Source organism: Nannospalax galili, unplaced genomic scaffold, assembly GCF_000622305.1.
Source record: "Nannospalax galili isolate Female #2095 unplaced genomic scaffold, S.galili_v1.0 scaffold10, whole genome shotgun sequence".
Taxonomy (NCBI): domain Eukaryota; kingdom Metazoa; phylum Chordata; class Mammalia; order Rodentia; family Spalacidae; genus Nannospalax; species Nannospalax galili.
The window spans coordinates 7936109-7963235 of NW_008331140.1; the positions used below are offsets into that span (position 1 = coordinate 7936109).

The window sequence follows — 27127 nt, forward strand, 5'->3', positions numbered from 1 at the left end:
TTCATCATAGGCTTCTTGAAGTCAGAAACTTATTTTACTCACCTATGTAATTTCTGGACAGAGAGCCTGGCACATAGATGTTCAGAAACTAGTTGTTGAGAAAGTAATTGAGTGAATCAATTTGTCTCTAGAAATAATTTTACTTTTTATTTTATTACCCAAATGCTTTTTTCTATAAATTCAATTGTGATTAGGAGCTAGAGCATTTAAAAACTTTCCTACACTGAATTCATCTCTTATTATTGGGTTTTAATCATAGCAAACTGAAAGAAAATTTCCTATGGTACATTTTTTAATTATTAATATACAGTTTAAACATGGTAGTATTTGTGATCATGATATATCACTAGAAATCCCTATTCCTCGGAGTTCTAACTAACCCTAAATTCTTAGGAGACAAGCTGATGGTCATAATACTGTGGCATGAGTAGCTATGTCATAAAATACTGTACGTCAGGCTTGGTAGCCATTAATAGCCTGCTCAGACATCAAAGCACTGGCCTTCTGGCAACCTTGTGTGCTCCCAAGAATCATCTTGACAAAAATACCAACAGTGTACTGGGAATGTAAGGAGAATTCCAACAAAAATAAGCTAGATCTTATTTTGTGAAATTTGGTGACTGATATGATCTTGCTAGTTTCTTTCACAAGCACTCCATTTACTTAGGAAAATCGCTAAAGTACACATAAATTACTGCCTGTAATCTAGGAAGCATTTAATAGGCTTGCAAAAAGCATGTCTGAGAAGAAAATGTCTGCAACATTAAATTATCTTAAAACTGTTTATACTTTTCAAACATTTCATAAATACCAAAGAAGAGAAATATTTGCATGAGAAATTATAGATTCACATACAAAAAAAGATGTTTTGTGACTTTTGCAAATATGAACTAATGTTTTTAAAATGTTTTCTGATGGACCATGAGTATAGTTCAGAAGGACTATGCATGCAAATGAGATGCTACTAAAATGATGATAGATACTGCCAGTATTCAAAAAGAGTTTCTGTCTGGTGTGGTGGTGCATATATGTAGTACTAGCACTTGGGAAGTGGAAGCAGGGTGATCAGGAGTTCAAGGGCAGTCGCAATTGCATAGAGTTCAAGCCTAGCTTGACTACACGAGACTGTCTCAAAAAATAAGGAAGGAAGGGCAAGGGGAAGGAAGAAAGGAAGGGAGGGAGGGAGGGAGGAAAGAAGGAAAAAAGAAAAGAAAAACCATTAACAGAGAAAAGCAGAACAGTCTGGATAGGTAATTCAATTGGTAAAGTGTTTGCTATACAAGCATGTGAGGACCCGAGTTTAGATCTTCAGCATCTATGCCAAAAGGCTAGCATAGTGGCACACTTTGTGCTAGAGTGCTGGGGGGCAGAGACGAGAGGATAACTGGGGCTCACTGGCCCACCATCTTGGCTATATCAGTGAGCTCCAGGTTCTTTGAAAGACTCTGCCTAAAAAGATAAGATGGAGAACAACTGACAAAGACACTTGATATCAAACATACATACTTGCATACACAAACAGGTGCCAAACATGCACAAACGCACGCACACATGCACATGCACAAACACACACACACACACAAACACACACACTACACATGCATTCATACAAAATAAACAAAAATGATGCTTTGACAATAACTACTAATAAAAACAAAGGTTTACAAGAAGCAAACTCCATCATGGCAGAAGCATGTTCAATTTTATTAGAATGCTTACTTGTTCCTTAGTTACAGAGTGACTCTGAATAGAAATTTAGCTTGTACAGATGTTTCACTTATTAAGTCGTTGGGAAAGGAAGCATTTTTATCATATAAAATAAGATTTAAACTGAGCTAATAAATGATACAGTAAACATGTTCAAATATTGAATGTGATTAATACCACAGCATCTACACTAGTTGAAACAGCAAAAATACCAATACAATCAACAAATTTTAATGTATTTTTAGGGAATATTTTGGACAAATGCTTTCTAAAGTCCTGCTGTACTCTGAGAGGCTGACTGATAATTCATTCCATTTTTATTCCTATTTTTATAATTTATATTTTAATTGTAAATTGACAAATTATATGTTTATATTTTCACGAGGTACAAGGCCATGGTATGATTTATGAACAAAATGTGAAATAATTAAATCAAACTAATTAACATATCCATCACCTCAAATACTTTTTTTCTGTAGTAAGGACTTTGAATTTGCTATTTCAATGATAATGGAATGCACCTTATTTACAATACTTTCCACATATACTATTAAACGAAAAGAATATTTGGCATTTTAATAGCATGAATAGAATTTGAGAGAATAAGTTATGCTAAGTAAAATAAGCTAGGTGCTGAAAGACAAGTATGACATAATCTCACTTAAATGTGGAATCTAAAACAGTTGAGCTCAAAGAAACAAGACAGAATGGTGGCTAGCCAAGACTAGGAAGAAAGAGAACTGGGAGATGGTTGATGGCCATGGGGTGCAAAGCTTCTGTTAGACTGGAGGAATTACATTTCTTTGCCTCAGGTTTAAGATGAGGTTTCAGTATGTAGCCTAGGCTGACTTCAAACTCTGGAGTGTTAACAATTACGGGCATGTACTATCATGCCCATCTAAGTTTTTTATTATTTGAGGTATCAGTGTAGTTTTCATTTTTGCTTTGCAGTGCTGGCGATCAAACTCAGGGCTTCGAGCATGTGCTGTACAGCCTGCTACACTCCTAGCCTCCTCTTTTGTTTTATTTTTATAAAAGACAGTCTTACTATGTAGTCCAGGCTAGCCTCAAACTTAGTTGTCTATGTAGTCCAGGCTAGCCTCAAATTTATTTGTAGAGATTGTATTACAGGAGCACATCACCATCGCTGAATAGATGATAGATAGATAGATAGATAGATAGATAGATAGATAGATAGATAGATAGATAGATAGATAGATGGTAGATAGATGATGATAGATAGATGATAGATAGATATTCAGTGTAGTGTTACATAATTTCCAAACAATAAAATAATTTCCATACAGTTGAATTCACCATTTTTCTATGTAATTACATAAGTTTGACACTTTATTTATTCACTTGTGTAGTAGTTAGTTTTCTAATTTCTGTGTCCTTGACAAGAAAGAATTTAAGAGAAGGGTTTATTTGGACTTTCAGTTCAAAGCTTATCATAGTAAGGCAGGTCTAGGGACAGAAGTGTGAAAGGGTCAGCACATTACATCCACAATCCTGAAGTAGATAGAAGAGAGAAAGTGGCTCCAGGCTGTATTACCTCAAGGTCAGCCCTCTGTGAGCCACTTCTGACAAGGCTCTGTTTCCTAAATGTTCCACAGTCTTCCAAAAATAGCACCACCAGGTAGGGACCAAGTGTTCGAACACATGAGCTGAGGGGGAACAAGGTACATTCAGACCACAACCATTTGCTAATGAAAACTTGGATTGTTTCCATTTGGGGGCTATTATGAATATAGTTGCAATGAGAATTCATGTATAAGTATTTAGAGGGCATGTATTTTCATTGTTCTTGGGTAAATTACTAAGAGAAGGATTATTAAGAAAGAATATACTGAATTTTTGGTATTCAAAACTGTTTTCCAAAGTCACATTACTATTTGACACTGCCACCAGCAACATGTGACTCATTGCTCCGTATTCTCACCAATAGTTGCTATTGTTAATTTCTTTAACATTAGCCACTGTAATTTGCTAGTAGTAGCTCTCTGTGGTTTTAATTTAGATTTCCTTAATAAAAAGTATGTCAAGTATCTTCTTATTTTTATTTTTTTGTTCTTTTTGAGACACGATCTCCCTGTTGTCTCAGCTGGCTTGGAACTCTCTATGTAGACCAGGCTGATCTCAATCTCACAGAGCTCCACCTGCTTCTCTGCCTCCCCAGTGCTGGGATTAAAGGTGTAAACCACCAGGCCCAGATTATGTTAAGTGCCTTTTGATTACATATCTTCTTTCGTGAAGTGTATGTTCAGATATCTTGCTTGCTTTCTAGTCTGTTGATGGTTTTTAAGTTGAAATCTAAGAGTTCTTTCTCGGGACTGGAGAGATGGCTCAGTGGTTCAGAGAACTGTCTGCTCTTGCAGAGGATCCAGCGTGGGTTCCCAGCACCCACAAGGAAGCTAATAATGTTCAATAACTCTAGTTCCAGGGGATCCATCACTCACTTCTGGCTTCCCCTGGCATTAAATGACATGGTTGCACTTACATACAAGCAAGAAAAATACTCATGCACATAAAATAAAAGTGAATAAATAATTTTAATTTTAAAGAGCTGTCAATTTTGAGATCCTCATTCATGGTATGAGAATTAGAATATTTTCTTCCAATATGTGCTTTGTGTTTTAATTTTCTTTAGTGCTTTTAATTATCCCTGATCCTTTATTTTTTAAAGTATATATATCATTTCATATATCTTAATCATATTTAGATCCCCTCCCCTATCAGCACCCGCCCCATCAGACTTCAGGATTTCATGCATTTTGTACAGAGTCTTATATAGCCTACACTGGCCCTAAAAACCTGATCCTCCTGCCTCCACTTTCCAAATGCTGGAATACAAGCGTGTGCTACAATTCTCACCTCTTTACAGTGTCTTTTGCAAAGGGAAGCATTTGTTTGTTTGTTTGTTTGTTTGTTTGTTTTTTGGGGTTTTTTTTGGAAAGTCTTCTTTTAAGTTTCATGGTGGTTTTTTGTTGTTGTTTTGTTTTTGTTGGGTTTGTGTGTGTGTGTGTGTGTGTGTGTGTGTGTGTGTGTGTGTGTCCTGTTTAAGAAGTTTTGCTTTACGCAATGTTCAAAGATTTCCTCTCATTTTCTGGTAGAGATTTTATTATTTTAGGTTTTTAAAAAAATATTTTATTTAAGCTGGCCGTGGTGGCGCATACCTTTGATCCCAGCACTTGGGAGGTAGAGACAGGCAGACCTCTGTGAGTTCAAGTCCAGCCTCGTCTACATAGTGAGTTCCAGGTCAGCTGGGGCTACATGGAAACCCTGTTTCAAAAAGACCAAATACACACACACACATACACACACACACACACACACACACACACACAAATATATGTATATATATATACAGGTATATATAAATCTATTACTTTTATTATATGTCTCTGAGTGTATTGCTGGCATGCATGTCATGCAATGTTACGGAAGTCAGAAGAGAGCACAGGATCCCCTGGAACTGGAGTCACAAATGGTTGTTAGCCTCCACCTGAGTGCTAGGAATAGAACTCAGGTCCTCTGCAAGAACAGCTAGTGCTCTTAACCACTGAGCAGTATCTCCAGCCCCTATTTTAGGCTTTACATTTCATGATATGATCCACTTTAATAAAATTTGTGAGTAAGGGTTGATAATCCTTTTTTTTTTTTTGCATGTGGATTTACATTGTTCTACCATTTTGTTGAAAGACTGTGAGTTTGGGGATTTTTGTTTTGGGGGGATTGGGGGATTTTAAAATCACTTCAGCAACATTGTCAAAAACCAATCACTCATACATCTATGGATCTATTTCTGGGCTCTGTGTTCAGTTCCACTGAGTTGTTGTACCCTTAGTCAAATAGTACAGTTTTTTATTTATTGTAGCTTTAAAAGTATATGTAGAATTTTCATGCACAGTATCTAATTTAAATTTGAACCCCATGACCCTCAAAGCTAGAACTTTAAGCTTCAGATTAAGAGTATTATATCTATTGTACTGAGGAGCAAACAGACTCATGGAGAAGTTAATTGGCCCACCCAAGTTTGTACAGTTATCAGTATACCCAACACTGGGCCATCCCTAAATCTTAGTTCAATGTTCTTTCCTTAATCAAATAGCAAATATAGTGACTAGAAACTGAGCTGCAAATTAGTGGTGCATTTGGGGATAGTGGTACTAGTAGTACATTTGAGAATATTTTCTAAATAACAGATTCTCAGTTAATGGGGGGAAACTCGGAGAACTATTTAAAATTTTAATAATTTCTGTCTCTAGTTGGTATAAAATAACTATTTTAGGTTCAGTATTTGGCTCTGAATGATACGTTTAGTATTATTGCATCTTCTATTGCTCTTAGGGTCAATTGGACTCCATTCTTAACCCTGATCCAAATGCTAATTAAGCTTGATATAGGAGAGTTCTTTCCAAGAAGATAAGTCTTTCTTGTTTTTTTCCCCTTACTGGAATCGATCTGTAAATTGATTTCTATTGATGACTTGACTTGTTTAAAAATCAGTCTTGGAGGGAAAAAAAAACAAGATGTTGTATGTTATATTCCTTCACTCTAAAATTTTATTTTCTTTATTACCCCTATATTAGATTGCTTTTTCAAGTATTATTGCGCTCATCAAATATGTACAGCCCTAGGTTTACATGGAGTAATTTTATTGTTTGATGATTTTTCTTTTAGAATGAAGAAGTCAGATACATTGAAAATGAGCTAGAGATTCAAAAGCAAAAATACTTTAAGCTCCAGACTTTTGTTAGAAGCCTGATTCTAGCTATGAAAGCTGATGATAAGGATCAACAGCAGGTAAGTCCCATGAGGACTAGCAAGTTGCAATGCGTCATGTTGAAAAATGGCATGTCACATTTGGATTCTTCATATCTCTTCATTTGTAGTCTTCATTCCTGCATGGAATTTCACGGAGAAAAGGGTGGTTTTTTGATCTTTTTAAATGCAGTTTTCTTAGAATAGAAGTTCAGAGTTTTTGTGTGTGGAGACTACTGTAGTGCAAAGTCAAAAGAGCTTATTAGACTACTTTGTTAATTTCATGGCAGCCTTTAAGTAGGAAAAACCCTGGTTTTAAAATAATTTTCAAGAAATTGCTCAAAATGTTTGTACAAAAGGAGTTATTGTCACTCCTAACTAGAGAAGCATGTTCTGGGAGACTTTTCTGAATGAAAGAAAAGGACATTTATTTAACTGCTAGCTGCTAGATTTCACATATTTGAATATGTTCTGTTCTGTAATATGTTGCTCCTCACTAAGAAAATGTGAAATTACTTTGTGAAAAGCTTTGTGACCATAGTGCATCATATTTTGCAACATAAGTAAAAATTTTCTTGAGTCCCTCACTCCAAAGATGACATGTCCTTTGTTTATTGCCATGGATGTTTGTTTATAGATTGCTTCCAAATTACGTTTGGCCCTCAGGGTTTATGTATAGCTAAGTTTGAAAAAGAATTATATAATTATGTCAAATATTACATTTAATACTAAACAATGCCAAATTTGCTTCTGAGTTTTACGTCACCATACTGATTTCTTATCAGAGAAGTTATATATGAACTGTGTGGGATGCAGGGAACTATAATTTACTACATAGTCTCAGAGGGTTTTATTTAGCAGGCACTGTCAGAAGTACAAAAATTGATTCTTTATACCCAAAGAAGATTGTACATATAAAGCCCATCCCAGACATCTCCTGGGAAAAGATTAATGTCTTAACATAACGTATTTCTTCCACCTTTCAAAGAAGAGGGCTTTGCATGTTTAACTAATGTATTGAACCACAGTATTTAAACTAGAAAATTTTTCTCATAGAATGAAAGCCAGAATGTATATTATGTGTTCAGGTGTCCAAATTCATGAATTTTATCCTCTCAACTCTGAACATGCACAGAGATTCCAAGACAGTGGTCTTTAGTTGCTTTATCTAGCTTTATTTTAGTATATTGCCTCATTATGTGACTTATGCATATAGCATGCCAAATTGAATATGTGTCTATAAGACAGACATGGTGGTGTATGCCTGTCATCCCAGCACTAGGAAAGCCCATGGGGGAAGATTGCTGTGAGTTTAAATTCAGCCTGGGCCATGTAGTGAGACCCTATCTCAAAACAAATTAGCAAACAAAACAAAGAAAAAAATGTTTGTTTTTAGGAACCCAAAATACAGATTTTAAAGGAATAAGAGTGATACTATTGAACATAGTCTAAAGAGTATCATGAAATTTAGGTAATTGTAGAACATATATACACAAAAACTTAGGGCCAACTTTAGAAATAACTTAAAGTGTATTTGTGGTCTGAAAAACCTTAGTATGGTTTTGAAATCAGTTCCAAGTCCAGTTAACTACTACCTATCTTTGTCTCTTGACATCTGGAAGTATCACATAAATTCCATTTTATTTTCTATTTTGAACTTCACCTTCAGTTTGGTTCTTTCTCAAATATCACTAACAAATAGGAAAAGGAACATTTTTTTTCTCCTTTTGTACTTTGCTTCTGATAAAGACTTCTGTTACGAACAAAAAGTGGGCTGAAATAGAAAATGATATAAAAAATATACTGTGTCAAAACATATATCATCAACACCTCAAATACAAACTATGTACTTTCGAGCTTGAGATTAAGCATAACGGGTCTCAAAATATATTCTCAGAACATAAAGCACACTGGGTCTAATGATGGCACAAATGATGATCCTGGCACTTGAAAAGTTAAAGCAGGAAGATCATACATTCAAGTCTGCCCTGGGATACATTGGAAAACTTTGTCTCTAAAAAACTTAGCTAACTAACTAATATATATATGTGTGTGTGTGTGTGTGTGTGTGTGTGTGTGTAAAATCTACGTACATGAGACAAACTAATGATCTTCAAGCCACGAAATGCTCAGAAGTTTATTTCTGGAAATGATTTTTATTCTACCAAATAAAAGAGAAAGATTTTTCCATTAGTTTTTTATTTTTTTAATCCAGTTTTTCATTAATCTTCATTTGTATAAGTTATATGAAATATCTTGGTCCGATGAAGAAGTCCAGAATTTTATATATAGATATATACATATATATATTTAAATCAATAATAGCCATTTTAACATCAAGATAATGTTGCCAACATTGCTCTAAGTCATTAGTTATGGTCTTTCTTCCCCTTATAATTCACTGTGTGATCCTAGCCAGATCGATTGCCTTTCTTAAACTTCAATTTTGCCACTCTGCAAGGAGGATAAAAATGATTATCAGTTTTATATTCACATCTTAGGGTCTAGAATAAGTATTAGAGAGACTGAGTGCATATTTGGGGAAAGTGTTAATGATCTTTTGGAAAAAAAATGACATTTGGTCAGACCTTGAAAATAGTTGTCATTGATGAAGAAGATATAATAAAGAATGTTGAGGCTGTAAATATAACTGAGTGGTAGAGTGGTTTTTCAGAGTACATGATGCCCCGTGTTCAATTTCCAGCACAGGGGGTGTGGAAAATAAAAGAAGAGAAAGTTTATTGTGCTTACTTATATCTGGAAAAGGCAATTTCAACAATTGACATAATCCAAAGATTTTTTTCACTGTCCCAATATTGAAACCAGTATAATATTGAAAGAACAATTTTGAAGTGGACTCCATGTATCAGTAGTGCTGCATGCTAACCTCATAGATTAAAATTTTTGTTCTATACTCATTTTAGTCAGTAACACTATGTAATGCATTGATGAAGAAATAAACAGTAATGTTTCTCTAGTTTTCAGGTCTGTCCAGTAGGTAGAATGTCATTACATTTCTAATCAATCCACTTGACTTTCTAATATTCTAATTATGTGTTCAGTGAGTGCCAATTTGAGCTCTTTTCCTCTTTAATATGACATATTCAAAAACTACATAGTGAACTGAATCCAGTGAGGCATTGCTTACATTCTGAGCAGCCAATATCAGCAAAGACTCCACTGTACCTAAACTGGATTAGCAATAGCCCACTGTTCTAAAAGAAAATGCCTCTGAGTCCTGTTATTGGAACCCAGCACCTTAAAAAGCATGTAGTATCTTTATGTTGATATACTGTGTAAATGTACTTAGGTTCAGCAAGAAATTCATCAGTCATTTAATGATATAAATAACAAATTTTTCATCCGCATGTGTTAGCCTTTCACTACATAGTCTGACAAAGCCAGAGAAAAAAGGCTGAGAAAGTCCTCAACTTATTTCTGTGCTATAAGGTAAAACGTATGTGATGTGCAACTGCTACTTTTTTAATGAATAGAAACCCCTGTACTCTTTCAACAGTAGGTATGTCTGCTAATTAGGTAGTAGTTTGCTTTCATTTGTGCCTATTCCCTTGCTTCTTGTTTGGTACTGAACCCTAAGCCCACAGTACAAGTAACACTGTTAAAAAATTGTGTAATATGCTATGTTATTTTAATTCCAGGTTCGTGTGGTTAAGTGGACATCAGCACTGTAACACATGAAACTTGACTATTTGTTTATTTCTGTAGTATAGATGCATGTTCTGCAAGTCCAGATGAAGCAATTAGATCATGACCAGCTTAGCTCATGGTTCTTGGCACAGCATTATTCCTCCAGCAGAGAAATGAGCAATCTTCCAGATACATCATTAAAATGGCTCAGGTCCCTGATTCAGTTGGCCTTAATGGGTGCTTGGCCATCTGAAGATATGGACATAACCTAAGGAAAGGAAAAAAATTCACTTGGTCTTTTCAAATTGGTAAAAAATTAATCAAAAATGAAATAAAAATTACTTTATTCCTAACTGCTAAATTTATTCTCCTAATCCATGTGAAACATGGATTTCTCTAAAGAATAGCATAACTAGGTATGAATATTTTAATTAAAGAGAGTGTAATTTTAAAGTCCTTTAGTAGTGATCAGTGAACACACAAATTATTATAAAAATAATTTAGCCCATCATTTTCAAAGCCCTTGGTTCTCAATAGTTCCTCATGTCCGTGGTCATTCCACCTGAACACTCTAGATCTCGGAAAAGCTGCTCAGTTCCCTCATTTCCCCTTTGTACAAGATTCTAGTCTACATTTCCCCATGCTCAGCATCTAGTATTTTGTTCCTTCTCTAGTATTATATGAAGACTTATTCTTTCACATAAAATATTGTGTAAGATCCTGAAAATGAAATGTTTCTTTCTCTAAATTCATAAGAATAAAGTAAAACAAGAGCACTACAGCTATTAACATAAAATTGGAAAACAACATCTGTCAACAAACTAATCCAAAATAATTGATTTTTTCCTACTCAGGCACTGCTGTCAGATTTACCTCCTGAATTAGAAGAGATGGATTTCAATCATGCCTCATCGGATCCTGATGATACCTCATTCAGTGTGTCTTCTTTATCAGAGAAAAATGCCTCAGACAGTTTGTGATTCGAGGGGGAATATATGATATAGTCGTTTGGTTACCTAACAGATGTACATTTCAAGATTACTGCATTTTGTGTCCCAATAGCCTTCAACCGGAAAAAATACATTGTTAAAACATATATTCCATGAAGGAAGGTCAAGATATAATGTCTACAATTCAAAAAATAAATACAAAAATTAAAAGCACTTGAAAGAATTTTTCCAAACTTATATGAAATCCTGGAAAACTATATTTATTTTTGAGCCACTCAGCTATAAAATTTATTGTGTCTGATTTCTTAAAGACTTTTTTGCTTGGTTTTTAAGGAGAATCACAGTAACAGTTTTAGCCAGAGACACACAAAATAAGTATATTTCTACATTACTTGCTAAGTTGCTAAACCTGGAGTAGTCTAGTTTTGTGCCATTCCATCTTATTTCTTCCTCTTTCATTTTCTCATATCCCATATACACTTTTACTCAGGAAACTCAACTGAAAATTAAAAACAAACTTAAAATTTGTTTAAAAACTATATTTAACTGGGGTGAATCCTAGAATTTGTTTTTCACCTCCTATTTGACTTAAGCTAATGGGTGAAAATTGAATTGATTACCAGGATGTAGTTGTAAGTTATTGGTATTCTATTGTCTAACCCCAAAACTGGAAGGAGCGGAAAACTCTATAGAAAGTCAATTCACCAATTTTTCAAATACCATTTTAAGTGTACAGAAGCGACATAGTATAAAAGATTAATCATAATCCAAATTCTTCATTATGGCACATGATATATATTCATGACTGACATTCTACTATATAAAAAGCATATGTAACTGAGTTAGACATTAGACAAACTACTGCACAAATACTTCAAGCTTATACTTTCATAGTATTTTTTCAGTTCATACATTTCATGAAATAAGAAGTCAAGGAAAGGCACTGAGAGCTTTTTTTTTATAATCTGATCACTCAGCTTTGCCACAAAACTTACCTCATTTCCATATGAGGCCTGTATAGAGCCATCAGCCAAGGATAATATCCAGAAAGAGTTATACTGCTTTGGTTGAAATCAAAGTCCCCTGAATTTCCTGGATATTCTTCTATGAATGCACACCTAAACTGGGCATGGTACCCAGTTGTTCCATTTGTAGGTACCAGATGGCAGCAAACTCTACATGCTTTCTAGATCGTCCCTTCCCCGTTATGAGCTGGTATTACTAAGACTCATAGAAGGGAAAAATACTAGTTTCTCCCTAAGCTCACAATGCCATATACTAGTGACTTGATTGTGTGGAATTAGATTACATAATTAAATTATTATCTGTACCTGAAAGATTCATTAGAAGCAGCTAAACGGCTGTTTTAGTCATCCAATTTTGGATATTTTTAAATTTTTTAACTGCAGCAGATTCTGATCTTGGAATTTACTAATACTAATTTGTGAATGCAGAAAGGCAATCACAAATGACTTTCACTTTGAACTGTCTATTCAGTTCACTAATGGTCCTTCATTTTATCAGCTCTTTGTAATGCTGCCCAATTCCTTCTATGGCCTCTTCGCTAGCAAAAATATTTCAGTCGTCAGTCACACTCCCTTTATCTGAGAATCATATGGTTCTTTGCAAACAATATTTATTATTCCTTGTTGAAGAATTGAATTGCATTCAGAGGAAATAAAGTGTCTCCAGTATATACAGCAAATACAGACAGCATTTCTATTTTACGGAGTGAAAGATTAAGACAAGATCTCAAGTAGCGCAGGCTGACCTTAGTCTCCTGACGTAGGTGAGGATGCCTTGAAGTTCTACAGGTCCTGCCTCTAGTTCCCTAATGAGGGATTGCAGGTATGCTGCACTGCACTCATGTTCGATTTCTTCAAGAGTCTGAAAAAACTCCAGTCCTTCAAATATTTCCCATGGTCTCCTTCAGAGTCACTGAAGTTTCTTTGAACTTAAACTACTGCTTCAATTTAATCCTCTACCTTGTTCGTTCTCATTACAAAGTATAGATGAGTCTTTCTACATGTTTTAACACTAAGGATTTTATTTTTCACATATTAGAAATTAGTCACTAAATCAAGAATATTCATGGAATTCTTGTTATAGAAAAGAAACTGTGCTAGACATTGGATCTCTTAACAATCTATCAACTGCAAGGAGAAATATTTCAGGTTGATAGGGTGGCACACACCTGGAATTCCAACACTAGGTAGGCTGAAGAAATCTGGACCATGTAGTGAGATCCTATTTCAAAATAAAAAGAGTTTTTTCTGTTAACTTTTTCAAGGCTGTTAATAAAAGATGTTTAACTAGATATGTGATTGATTTAAGGATTCTACTAGATGTGATTCTTAGAAGAAATCCTCCTCTACAATTTTGAGAGGAAGTGTAAATTGTTCCCTTACTCCTATTTAAAGTTCCATTTAAATAGCAAGTATTGTCATCACAGTCTACTTCAGACTACTCCTTTTATTCTTGTATTTGTCTTTCAGTCACAGAATGCTATATTTTATCAACACTGGAATTAAAACATTTTTAAAATGAAATGTGGATGTTCTGTAGCTGGACCCAAAGAAAATAGTAGTATGCCGGGAGAAAAGTCATATTTGGCAAATGGAAACATGAGCATAGACCTCAAAGAAGTCAAGGTCAAGTAGTTAAAAAAAAAGTATTCTAAGTCTGGGTATATAGCTAGGTCAGTGATAGAGCACTTGCCTGGAATATACACAAGGTCCTGGGGTCATTCCCTAGGACTGCAGGAGAAAAAAATGAAACTGCTCTAATGAAAGCATATTTTCACATACATGGATTGGATTTGACATTGAGATATTTTAAAGCAAGAAAAATAACAGCTTTTGACTCTTCTTCTGAACATATTCATGGCTGATGGTGAAGATCAACTAATATTTCTTTCTTTAAGGCATTCACAATATTAACACAGATTATATTATCTGAATTATCACTCTGAGAAATAGAAGTGAATGTAAAAATTGTTTTTCTATTTAACTGCATTGAAATGTCTACTTTAAGCTTAGTATACCAAGTATTTTCTAAGGATGTAGGATGTATCTAAGATCACTTATCTTCTAAAGTATGAGCTAGAAAAACCCTGAAGCACCACTACCAACAACAACAAAAACAAGGTTCCTTCCTAATTTAGTCAAGCTAAAATTAGGTACAAGAAAATGAGATTTGCAGTTGCCCTGGAGAATAGGAAAATTAACACATGCAAAGAAAACGTTGAAAGAAAATTGGCCGGTTCTGGGAACCTGGGGTGTTTTGTTGTAAGGTCAGTTATCAACAGGACTTTTATATTGCCGGTGTGATAGAAGTGTTTGTTACTGTTGGAGAAAAAAGGCTGTGTCTCATTCACATCCTGTGTTCAGTGTACTATTAATACCAAGACCTCAAAAGGTGTCCAAGAGCTTACGTCTGCAAAGACAGAAAAATCTATTTTTGAGGCCTTTTATATTAGTCAGTCTTATAAGGTTGTAGAAGAAAATATAAGTGGTAGATATAGACAAACACTGGACTCTAAAACTGACTTTGTTTCTTTTTTATGGAGGCGCATTCAGTCCTTCATCTCAGCCTGATGGAGGCACATTCAGTCTTTCATCTCAGCCTGATTGTTTATGATCCCTGTTCAGAAAAATCCTGAAAACTTTAGCTGCTGCCTTTTCTCCGTACAGTAGTAGTGGAAAACCAGGAACAGTGTGCTTTTTTTAAACCATTGGATTTTCATTCAAATCCCCAAATTTTTAAAAATGTCTTATCTTCTCAAGAGTTGCCAGTGCCACTTTATCTAAATGGTAGGTAGATATCTTTATCAAGTTGTTTTATCCTTGGCAGACAGCACTGTATCATGCCATTCAGCAGGCTATGTTTTGTAATGCTCTAATGGAGGATCCTATGAACTTGTGAACTACAGTCTACTTAACATGGCTTACTTAAAACAAGCCTTTATTAAGAACAGATTTGCCAAGGGGGAAAGAGATTAAAGTGATATTTTCATGCAAATATAATTGATTGTTCCATTAAAGTGTATACTGAGTATATATTGTTCCTCACTGAAATCTTATTTTGCATTAACTTACTGAGTAATCCTTTTAGCAATTCTGCATCCCATTTTACTGGTACTACCTCTGAAGCATATTATCACCTTAAACCACATCAGATTGTAATGTGAATTTTTGTAGAGTTTTTATTTAAACTTTTATAGAGGCAATAAATGATTTCCAACTAACAAACATGTATTTCTTTCTTTCAATGTTCATTTTTCCGTCTTTGTGTTGTGTTTTCCCTCTTAAAAGTGAATTATTTCCTCCCTCAAATAAGGTTCTGATAAAGAGAGAAATGCAGTGAATAATCAGGTGTTTGTAGATGAAATAAGGGAGAACATAATGTTCCAGTGAAAATTTGATTGATGTCTATGCTAAAGTGTATATCATCCTTAATGAGCTTCACCTAAGTGTTCTTATCTAAATAAGAACAAATCCAGAAACAAGAGGATAAAGTGAATATTCTATAACAAGCAATATTCTGCAACAGATTTGTCTCTGATAGCATATTTACATGGTAAGAGCAACAAATACACTGTAGTATAAACAAAGGAAGGTATTTTCATAACAGATTTTGTTAGGTGCTAATGTCACATCCATGTTTTCCTGCCTCCCTTTGACACTAATTCATCATGCTTTTAATTTGGAGGAAATATGCCCATGGCTTCTTTGTCAAAGCCTGATAAATTAAAACTCTTCCTGTTATCCAACTAATGGAGAAGGAAAAATGGAATGCAAAGTGGGAGTTTCAAATAACATATCAGCAGCTTTCCATCCCAGTTGATAAATTTTCAAGAATGTTGCAGAAGCAAATCACATACAAATGTACATTTCAAATGGCCCAGGTCCTTCTAAGAACTGCTTTGGCTTAAGATGGAAAGATCCTTTTATTTTATAAAAATGAAGTATCACTATAAATCTGTTTAAAAAACAGGTTCTTGGATGACTATGCTATTTTCTCATCTCTTGAGGCTAAAGGAGTGTTTATATTTTTGGCCATTTTTAAATGAAAATAATAGATTTTTGACACAGTCTTACACTGTTGTCCTGGATAGCCTCAAATTTGCAGCAATTCTCCAATTTTTGCCTCCTAAATTCTGGGATTATAGGCATGGACAACCATAATCATCTGACAACTAATAGATTTACATTTTAGAAATCTTAGTGGGAAAAACCTTTAAAAGTTTGTCATTTCAAGCTTTTAAGGAGACCATTTCATTCCACACCTCCAGTAACGGTAGAACTTTATCAGTGATGTTTTTTAGCTTAAATTGGATAACTCACAGCTTTAAGACCCAGGGCACAGATTTGAACTCCATTCCGGTAAGTTTATTTATAAAGAAAAATCCCCATACCTCAAAATCTTGCATTGTAGTCTGTCACTAGTCACAAAGGATCAAAGGGTGACACAGTCAGTCTTATGTGTTACTTGAATCAATAAATTAATGAATGTTGAGAGAACTCTACTGTATATTCTCACCTACTATATATTACATGCCTCTTTGAGAAACTTATTAGTAGTCACTTATTGGAAATAATTTGTGACAATGCAGTCATTCCTGACAAAAGATAAAAGGGCCTATCAGGCATTCATTCATATCATAGTGGCATTTGCTTAATCAATTGCATTCTCTAAAATATTTGGGTCAAGAGCCAGGATTCTGATAGAACTATAGTTGATGAGGTGATTAAAACTGGAGAGGGATAAATACAGAACCCTAAATGTCTTGAAACAATTATCATAACAGTAATTGGATAGTGGACAGTGAAGAGGGAGTTATAGACTCTGTATTAAAAGTGTGTATAGTATAATGCTTGTTAGCTAAAATTAAGGGTTAAATATTGAAGGAGTTAAGATGGGGAGGCTTGGGGTTGGAGAAATATCTCAGCAGTTAAGAATGTGTACTGCTCTTACAGAGGACTCTGGTTGGTTCCATGCATCCACTTTGGGCATAACCATATGTAACTCCAGTTCCAAGGTATATGATGCCCTCTTTCTGGATTCTGAGGCACCTGCACACACATGTGCACATCTGCACATTCAGACACACACATGCACATAATTAGAAATTAAAAATAAGGGGCTGGATAGATGATTTCATGGTTAAGAGTGCTTAATGCTCTTGCAGAGGACCCAAATTTGGTTCCCAGTACCAGTAAGGCGGGTCACAACTGCCTGTAACTCCAGTTCCAGGGGATCCAAGCCCCTCTTCTAAATGTGCTCCTGAATGCACATGGTGCACACACACTCATGAAGGTTCACAAACATACACATGAATAAAAATCTTTCAAATAAATAAGACAAATAAATCTTAAAACAATGTGGAAGTGTGATGTTAGGTAAGTTATTTGACCTGTCTGCGTTGCAAACTGAATGATAGTTTTTATTTGCTAAACTTGTGAGGATTATGATAACGTATCATCAAATACTTAACACAGTGCTTTGTACACAGGAAGGGCTCAGTATCTGAGTAAATACTATTATTATTGCTTTCAGCAAAGGAGATTGAAGGGACCCAAATACAACTATAACCTAAGAATTTTGCCCTGGGTAAAGATGGATCAATACAACGTCTAGGACAATCAAAAGCCAACTCAAAACAGTTTCATCTACGTAGAATGTCTGACTAGCAGACTCATCACAATGCTTTTTTAACGCCTTCAGCAGTCTCCTTACAACATTAGAGAATTAATAACCTTTTTTCCTTATCAAAGAACTGCCATAGGAATTGGAGTGAATCGGGTTCATTACTTTGCACTGAATAAAGTATCAATGCCATATAACATATTTCATGAATATGAAATATTCATTTTTTACTGATGTATTATCTCTATATATGCATATATGTTTAATAATGTTGAATCAGTCAGACTCACTGTGGAAAAAGCTATTTCTTTAAACTTATTTCACTGCTCATTTATCAGATTTTGTCCTCCAGTTTAATGTATGTGTGTATGTGTGCATGCTGGTGAATTTCTGAACCTGATTTTTTTAAACGACCTGCAAAAATTTGAGTGCAGTTGCTTTGTTCTACCCTGTTATTAGTTTCCAATTGAGTAAACTTTAGCCAGTTATTACTGGTTCTGAAATAGGTAGACTAACGTATTTTGTTCAAGCATGTTTTATTTGTCATGGGAATCTGTGTTGTCATTTTCCTAACTGTGTGTTGCCTATTTACATGCATCTTTCTTCCTAGTTCAGATATGAACACATATTTTGCTTTCCAAAAATTTTCTTTCTAATTACATATTATTTACAGGTACTTAGTTCATCCCTGAATCGAGGATTGCATAGTCTGTATCTCCACTAACATACTAGGTCAGAGGATAGGGTCATTTAACCTTTGTAAAGCCTGTTTACTGCTCACATTGCTATTTTTCTAGACGTAATAGAGGCACTAGACAAATTAAATATTTTCATGGATTTACTCTTACATGGTCTCAATATTTTCATGTCTCCTATTTTTAAATAATTACTGGAGATTTCAAATGGAAGAATAACAACAATAACAGAAAGTTATGAAAGTCAAGTTCAGTCAGTTAGAACATCGACCTATTTTGATGCAAATTACTATTAAAAACCAAAAAGGAAAAATTAGAATTTGGATGCAGAAGTTTAGAATAGCCTAGAACCAAGGCAGTATCATTTGAAATACAATGAAGCTAGTAACCAAGAATTAATGTTTCAAAATTTTAGGCTTTATTCCTATATCTCCCCTCCCCCTTTTTTTTGGATGCAAACATTTTTCGAAGGGGATGAAAGTTTTCAGTTGGAAAATTCCTACATTCTAAAAGCTATGCTCAAGCCTACCCTTTCTCCAGTAAGAAGCAATACTGTGATATCATAGAACAGCAGCAAAAAAGTACGGTGGTCCATGACTGCAATCTCAGCACTATGTAGGCTGGAGGCTGGAGGATTGTTTCAAGTTTGAGGCCAGCCTGACCTACATAGTGAGTTTTAATCTAGTCTGGCTATGAAACTCTGGGTTCTTAAAAAAAAAAAGAATAAAATAAAAGTGTTATCATGTGCTCTGTTGCATATACTATTCCCAGGAAACATGAACAAATTTCTACTGACCCCAGATAAGGCACCAACAAGAGACCAAGGTAACAATCCCGTCCATGTGTAGCATGGTGAACCAATGAATTTGGGAGGGCTTTCCTGCAGGAACAGGGGTGAGAGGTTACTTACAGGACCGGGGTTGACCACAAAATGATTCCTAAAAATCCTCACCCTAATATATGTGATTTCTCTATAGTTGTGTAGATAGAGCTCCTCTTGAGTTAACTTTTCACACCCCATACTCATTCACTTCCCAATACCACGAGACCACTTGCAACCAGGACAGAATTACAGACAGCTGTGCGGGAGGTGTTGGACAAAGCAGCTGGAATCTCAGGTGACTGCTGATCCTTCCTCCCCTCCTATTAGGGAATGTAACAGGCCTGATCTTGAGGATCATTTTTGAGTAGTAATGGCTGCTCTGATGAAGATGGCAATGGCTGATCTGCTCGGAGGACAGCATTCCATGACGTGTATTTTTGTTCAAGCTGTAAATTATGTAAGTTTCAGTTTCTTAATCTATGAAATGGTGATAAGAGTACCTCCTTCTGGCTGCCTATCACTGTGATTATGAGCATTAAAGGAACTGGTTTTAAAAACATTTTACAACATAAAAAGTACTTTAGAGATGTAAAAGATTAACAACCGTTAGTAAACCACTGATTGATTGCCTATATATTCAAAATTATGTGAGTTTTGAGGTCACTCAGAAAAGACTATGTTCTGTAGTCTCCAGGAGTTAGGCATACCCTGGACATTTGGTCTTTTTAGAAAATATTTTATTATTTTTATTTTATGTGTATTAGTGTATTGCCTGCATGTAAGTAAGTGCACCTGTGTCTTGCAATGCCCAAGGAGGACAGACGAGGCCGTCGGATCCCTGGAATTGGAGTTACCAGACAGTTGTTAGCTGCCATGTGGGTGCTGAGATTCGAACTCAGGACCTCTGCCAAAACAACCAGTGTTCTTAACCAATGAGCCATCTCTCCAGCCCCGACATTTGGTCTTAAATACACAAAATGAAACATGAAAGACATCATACAATTGAACAAAATATATCGCAGAGTTGTTGCTATATGATTGGCAGAGAGTTAGTGAGAGCAGACCTCAATAAGGAAGGGGTAGTTGTCAATGAGGCTTAATATAAAAGGTAAATTTCGATTGTATTGAATCCAGCCACAGCTATTCAGCCAAATATTAATCCCCAATGTCCAAAAAGAGAGGATATGAATGAACATAATTATCCTCACAGGTTTGAAGGCAGGTCTCAAATACCTTAGCTTTCCCTAGTGCCATAATGTCCATTCCATATTCATCGCTTGACAATTATTTCATTTCTGTGAGTTCATATTTTCTATCTGCGCTCATATAATTAATATTGATTGAACTGATATTATGTGCCAGTTAAAGAGCTGGGTGCTAGGTCCGATGATCTCTTGGAATGATTAATTAGTTTTTCTCTGTATAAATTTTATAATATTAATACTGAAGAATATCTTAGTGCTTCTTTGAATCAAAGCTCTCAGAATTGTATAAAAAAAGGAAAAGGATGATCAGAGATGTTAGCACTTTCCCAAGATCTCACAGATGACAGATGGTGAAGCTACAACTAGACTTACCAGGTCGGTGTATTTCCCATTATACTAGATCTTAGAATTATACCTGATTTTTATGTTACCTCTTTAAAGCAAGGAGTCTCAAAGTTAAATGTGCCTAAGAACTATGGTAGAAGGTTGTTCGCTTAGAATGTAAGTTCTTGGACCTCATACCTAGAGATTCTGACAGCTTAAGGCTAGAATTTCTCGTGCTTTTATTCATAGTGATGTGATTTATCTAAGCAATTTTAATGAAATCTCTCCTCAGATCATACTCAGAAACTTCATATTAAAGTTTCAAGTAATGACTGACTATATATTCCATTTTTCTGTGATCTGATGCTGCTATTTTGCTTATCATGATATTAAGGACTTCTTTAATGTCTATCAGCCTTTGCCTTTGCATATATAAAAGCCTGAATTTTAAGTTACATTTTAAAAAGTATTTCATTTATTATTTTTATTATATGTGTATGAGTGTATTGCTTGCATGTGTATAAGAACACCCATGTCATGAAGTACTCGTGGAGGTCAGAAGAAGGCATTGGATTCCCCTAACCTGGATCTTCTGCAAGAGCAGCCAGTGCTCTTAACTGCTGAGCTGTCATCTCTCTAGCCTCTTCAGTTTCATTTTTATAGGGAAATCTTCTCTACCCTTAAGATTTCTGGTTCCTCCATCTGAAATGACCACCTTATAAGCACCATGGCAGTAACCCCAGGTGAGTTGGTTACTCATAAATCAGTAGCTGTCTGGAGTTTTCAAAAAAATCAGAAAGCATTCTGCATTAGAGTTCTGATTTTCTCAATTTATTACGACGTTTTGATCACAATAAATGCAGCTTTAAGGAAGGGCCCATTGCAATTCTATTAAATACACCACTTGCGTGCTGGAGATGTACCTCAGTGGTAGAGAGCTTGCACAGCATGAGCAAAGCTCTGAGGTCAACCATGAGCACTGTAAAAAAAAATATATATATATACATATGAGAGGAAAAAGAAACTACCATAGACATACGGCACCCTGAAAACACGAAGTGGAGAGGGAAACAGGGTTGAAAGAACTAGGCAGAGGTGGAAAAACAGAAAACATATGAAATTTTCAGAGTACATGAAAATACTATTAAAAAATAAAGCATTGAGGTATAATGACTCAGCAGTTAAGAGCACTTGCTGCTCTTGCAGAAGACCCAGATTCGGTTCCCAGCACCAACTTGTTGGCCCACAACCCTCTGTAACTCTAGTTCCAGGGGATCCAATTCCCATTTCTGTCCTCTTGGGCATGAGGCATACACATGGCACAAACACATACATGCAGGTAAAACATTCATATACATAAAAAAATAAAATGAGACTTAAAGAGGGAATTGCCAAACCTTGTGAATTTATTGTTATTCCATAAGTTGTAGCATTGTGGAAAGACAAAATGAATACATATATAGCACATACATAACATACATAATGATAATCCACAGATAGAAGTATCACGGACTAATGTATCTAGGGCAACAATTGGACTACTGATGCTAGTGGATGAAATAATTATGCATGAAAACGTCACTGCTAAGTCAGGTGTGATGGCTCAGTGTCTGTAATCCTAGCACTTAGGAGGCACAGGTAGGAGGATTGCTATAAGTTTGAGGCAATCATGGGCTACAATGTGGGACCCCATCTCAAAAACAAGCAACTATAAGGCCCCCAAAACTGAATTAATAATTAGTCATTGATACACATTAATGTGTAGAGATTCTCTTTCGTTTCTTTCATTTTATTCTTGTGTGTGTGTATGTGTTTGTGTGGATTTCTGAGTATGTGTGTGCAGATATACATGCATGTGTGTATGCATGTGTGTGGAGATTAGAGGTCAGCCTTAGGAATCTTCCACAAATGTTCTTCATCCTTTTTAAAAAGATGATATTAATTTAAAATTTTTATGTATATGAATATTTTGACTACTTGTATGTGCACAATGTGTGTGCCTGATGCCTGGGAAGCTAGAAGGGGGTGTCTGAATCACTGGAACTAGAGATACAAACGCTTATGAGCCACCATGTGAGTGTTGGGAACTGAACTCAGGTTCTCCCCAAGTGAAGCAAGTGCTCTTAATTTCCGAGTCGTTTTTCTAAACCTCCCCCCGCACTTCTTTTTAGAGACAGGTTCTCCCCCTGACCCTGAAGCTCATCAGTTCAACTACACTGGCTGGCTTGTGAGCTCCAGGGATTTGGCTGTCTCCACTTCCCCAGAGCTGAGATCACAGGTAAGTTCTGCACCCAACATTTGGGTTTTGATGTGAGGGCTGGAGATCCACAATCAGACTTTCGTGCCAGCATAAGTGGTTTTTTTTTTCCAAATGAGCCATCTCCCCAGCCCTTAGTTGAAACAAAAAACATGTCCCTCTGCTGCCAGCTAGCCTCTTCTCGAGTGTATTTCTAATGTTTTCTGTATGATACAGCCTGTTGAAGACCAATAATTGATTGGGTCTTAAGAGAACAGAAACATTCCTGTTAATGGTTTAGCATAAGCTGTGTTCTCCAGCCAGTTTTGTAAGCCTAGTTAGTTAAATAATTGTCCTTCACTTTCACATTCAGAGTTATCTCTCTGACATTCCCCCCCAAAGACCTCAAAGTCAGAGAGAGGATGACTGGCATGAGATAGTGTGGATAGTTGAGTCTGTATAACTCTTGGACACTAACAGCACAGAAGTATTTAGGTCTGAATATTGTTGAACTTGCATCATAAGTGACTTGTCCCAGAATTAGGACAGTACCCCAGAATCCTATGTTCATGCTATGCTCTTTGAACCAAACAACTGCCTGCTAAACAACTATTTGAAGCTACTAATTTTCAACTAGTAGTTATTGGGCCTTTTAACACCAGAACCAAAATGGAATCATGATACACAATGTCTTAGAATGAAAACTTTGATACAATATACCTAAAGAGTTGGAATTGTTCATAGTCACTCAAAAAACGTTTGCCAGTGTGATTCTAAAACTACTAATCCTGTGGGACAAAATCCACTGGGAAGGATTTGGTAGAGTCTCAAATATAGAAGACACTTTAAAGATTTTCAGGTCAATGTTCACAACAACAAAGAGATCTCTTCAGACATTCCAAGCACATAATCCTTCAGCTTCTGCTTAAGCACCTGGAACGATCAGAAGTTCACTATGTCCGCAAGCCATCAATTCCATGGGGAAACCCCTTAAATATTCTAAAGAGCTAACATCTGACTTTGTGTCACTTCTAGCTATTGATTCAAATCTTCCTTTCTTAATGACAGAACAATTCTCCTTTGCATTTGTGAATTCTCTGCAAATAGTTGAAGGTAATAAACATGGCCTCCCTCTTCATAAATTTTCTTCTCTGATAAGCACTTTTTAAGTGTGAAGCAGGCCTAATCCTTTCCAACAATTCTACATTTGATTTCAAAATCAGACACTAAATCAGCCTAGCCTAGAAGAGCTGCTGAAATTCTTGCACCCAAAAGAAATCACATTCCAGATAAAATGTAGCCAGTCATGTGGAAAGTAGGGGTACTAAGAACAAGTCTTAACAAAACAAACAGGCAGGAGAGTGATGACGCAAGCCTATAATCTCGGCACTTTTGGAGTGGAGGCCAGAAAATCAGGAGTTCAAGGATAGCCTTGGATACATAGGGACTTTGAGGCACACCTGGGCTACAGGAGATCCTGTCTCAACAAACAGCAATAAGAGCAAAAAAATCAAATTAGACTACGCTTCACAGGAAGCATTTAGCATGGCTTCCACTATCTACATTGCAAAGCAGCTTGCTGCTGACTCTAATTGAATTTATTACACAAAAAAGGGAGGGTTCATATGAAATGGACTGGTTTAGAAACAAACAAATTATCTTTCCTAGTTTCTGTAGCCGCTTCCACAGGGTATGGGCTATCTCTAAAAGATAGCAATAATAGTGGATGTAGTGATGGTGCATACTATTGTTCAGTTTGCATGAAATACCTAGGTGCCTGGGCAAAGAATGAAATAGATGCTGAAATCCAGGCTGTCCACTCCTCCTAAGACTATCACGTGTGGGATAAGACAACTCAAGAGGCGCCTTTTTCTGATTCAACAACAGCTCTTTACCCTTTTACCCATCCATAGACAACTTATATTTAGCTGAAGTGAATCCATAAGCCCCAAAGAAAGCATACAGTAATTTATATATTTAAAAAACCTTGTGGGAGGGTTATTTAGTGATAGAACTCTGAAGGTCAATGAATACATATTTATGAAGCATCTGGTATATGCTACGCACCTACACACTCACCCCTTACAGATATTGCAGTTCATTCATTTTAGTATGTTTTAAGTGCCATCTATAGGGGCCGGAGAGATGGCACAGTGGTTAAGAGCACTGGCTGCTCTTAGAGAGGACCCGGGTTCGATTGTCAGTACCCAAATGGTGGCTAACAAGCATCTGTAACTTCAGTTGCAGAGGATCTGGCACCCTCTTCTGATGTCCACAGGCATGCACGACATGCAGGTAATATAGTCATACACATAAAACAAAAATAATAAATAAAAATACATATATCTTTTAAGTGCCATCTAGAAGTCATTACCTTCTCTCTTTCTGTCCACGTTTAGGACCTTTCCCAGTTCCTAGGGTGAACTACCCTCTCACACACACATATGATGCCCTGAAGTCTGTCCATATCCCTTAGAAAAAGCTCTGCTATTTATGAATGTTTGAAATTCAGAGGGATAACCAATCAATAAATGAATAAAAACACCATCTGAAACTAAATGTAGTTAATTTGATTGTGATCGCCAGACCATTACACCTTCCTCCAGACTCACTACTGAGGCCCTTTCCATTTTCTTTTTTTTTTTTTTCCTTTTTGGCTTCATTACTTTGGGTTAGTTGTTTCTCAGTACTCGGCCTATTCCTATCTGTAAAACTGAGTTATGAATTTTTAAGCTACCTGGCTCACATGGATCTAGTATAGATTAATAACATCTGTAATAGACATTTAGACTTTTTAAAGGTGCATTTTATAGTATACTTTTTATACTTTTATAGTATATTTTTTAAGTATATTTGATTTGGGGCGTGCCTGTAAATGAGACAGTTTTATTTGGTTTTAAGTTTTGTTTTTTCATGGATAAGGGGAGAGGGTGCTACTGTGTTTAATTTTTTAATTGAATTTTTGTGAATTTCATATAGTATATTTTGATCTAATTAAATGCCCTCCCTCATCTGCACCACCCTTACTACTCCGGAAAGTGATTCTTTTTTTTTTTTTTTAAAGTAAGGGTCTTATTGTATACTCCTGGTTGACCTGAAACTCCCTAAGTAGTCCATGCTGGCCTCTAATCTGACTTTTGCACTCTAGGATTATAAGCATATACCACCATGTCCTGCTTAGTTGTAGGTATTTCGTTTGTTTTCATCTTTCACTTAATGTACTTCTCTTCCACTTATGTTAGTACAATCCTTGAAATTTTTTTAGCAGATTAACTTTAATTATTACAGATGAATTCTTGTCGATATGGAAAATGACTGGATAAAACATTCTCTTTTATACCAAAAAGCATCAGGCAGTTTAGCAGGGACATTTGGCAACATAATTTCTTTTGATTTTTACAATTCCTACTGAAGTAGGCAAAGCAGCATTATTTTTTCTTATCTTCAGGTGAGGAAAATGATGCTTGTAATGAAAAGAATGAGCTACGGATGTTGCTCTGTGGTAGAGTCTTGTTTACAAGGTACAAGGGCTTGGGTTCCATCACCAGGGCTGAAAAAAAATTGTCTCTATTATGACTAGTAAATGAAATCTTGAAAGCTAGATTCTGGATTCTCTTTCCACATTCAGGTTTCTTTTCATTAGCCATCCTTATATCAGATAAAAACAAAATAATGTGTTACATTAAATTACTGCCACAAAACACTACAGTGCATATTTAAAAGTAAATATAATACACTTTCCTGGTGGAGAATGGTAGGTAAATGAGCACTAGTGAGATGATTCAGTAGGTGCGGGCACATGCCACCAGACTAGAAAGCTGAGTTTCACCTCTGGAGCCCACATGGTGGAACCAGAGAACCAACTCCCACCAGTTGTCTTCTAACTTATGCACAAATGCTGTGACATACACATGTCATGGCATATGTATGTATACACACATGCACACATACACACACACACAGACACACACACACACACACACACACACATACACGCAAAGAAAATAAAGCATGGTAGGTAAGAGGAAGATCATGGTATGGGCCATGAATTTTATTATGAATGTAAATGATTTTGGATCGGTGAATGCTGACCCTCCAGTTGTATTGAGAACACAGGAAAGGCTCTG

General features: G+C 35.8%; 1 protein-coding gene across 1 annotated transcript in view; it reads left to right on the top strand.

Annotated features, from left to right (window-relative positions):
* The window catches only part of Hdx (highly divergent homeobox), a 150332-nt gene extending 138489 nt beyond the window's left edge, over positions 1-11843 (top strand). Inside the window, exons 9-10 of the mRNA XM_008822589.2 lie at positions 6391-6513; positions 10974-11843. Of these exons, the coding sequence (XP_008820811.1) occupies positions 6391-6513; positions 10974-11099 (249 nt within the window). The 3' untranslated portion in view covers positions 11100-11843. The remainder of the gene's footprint in view (positions 1-6390; positions 6514-10973) is intronic.
* The last annotated feature ends 15284 nt before the right edge of the window (positions 11844-27127 follow it).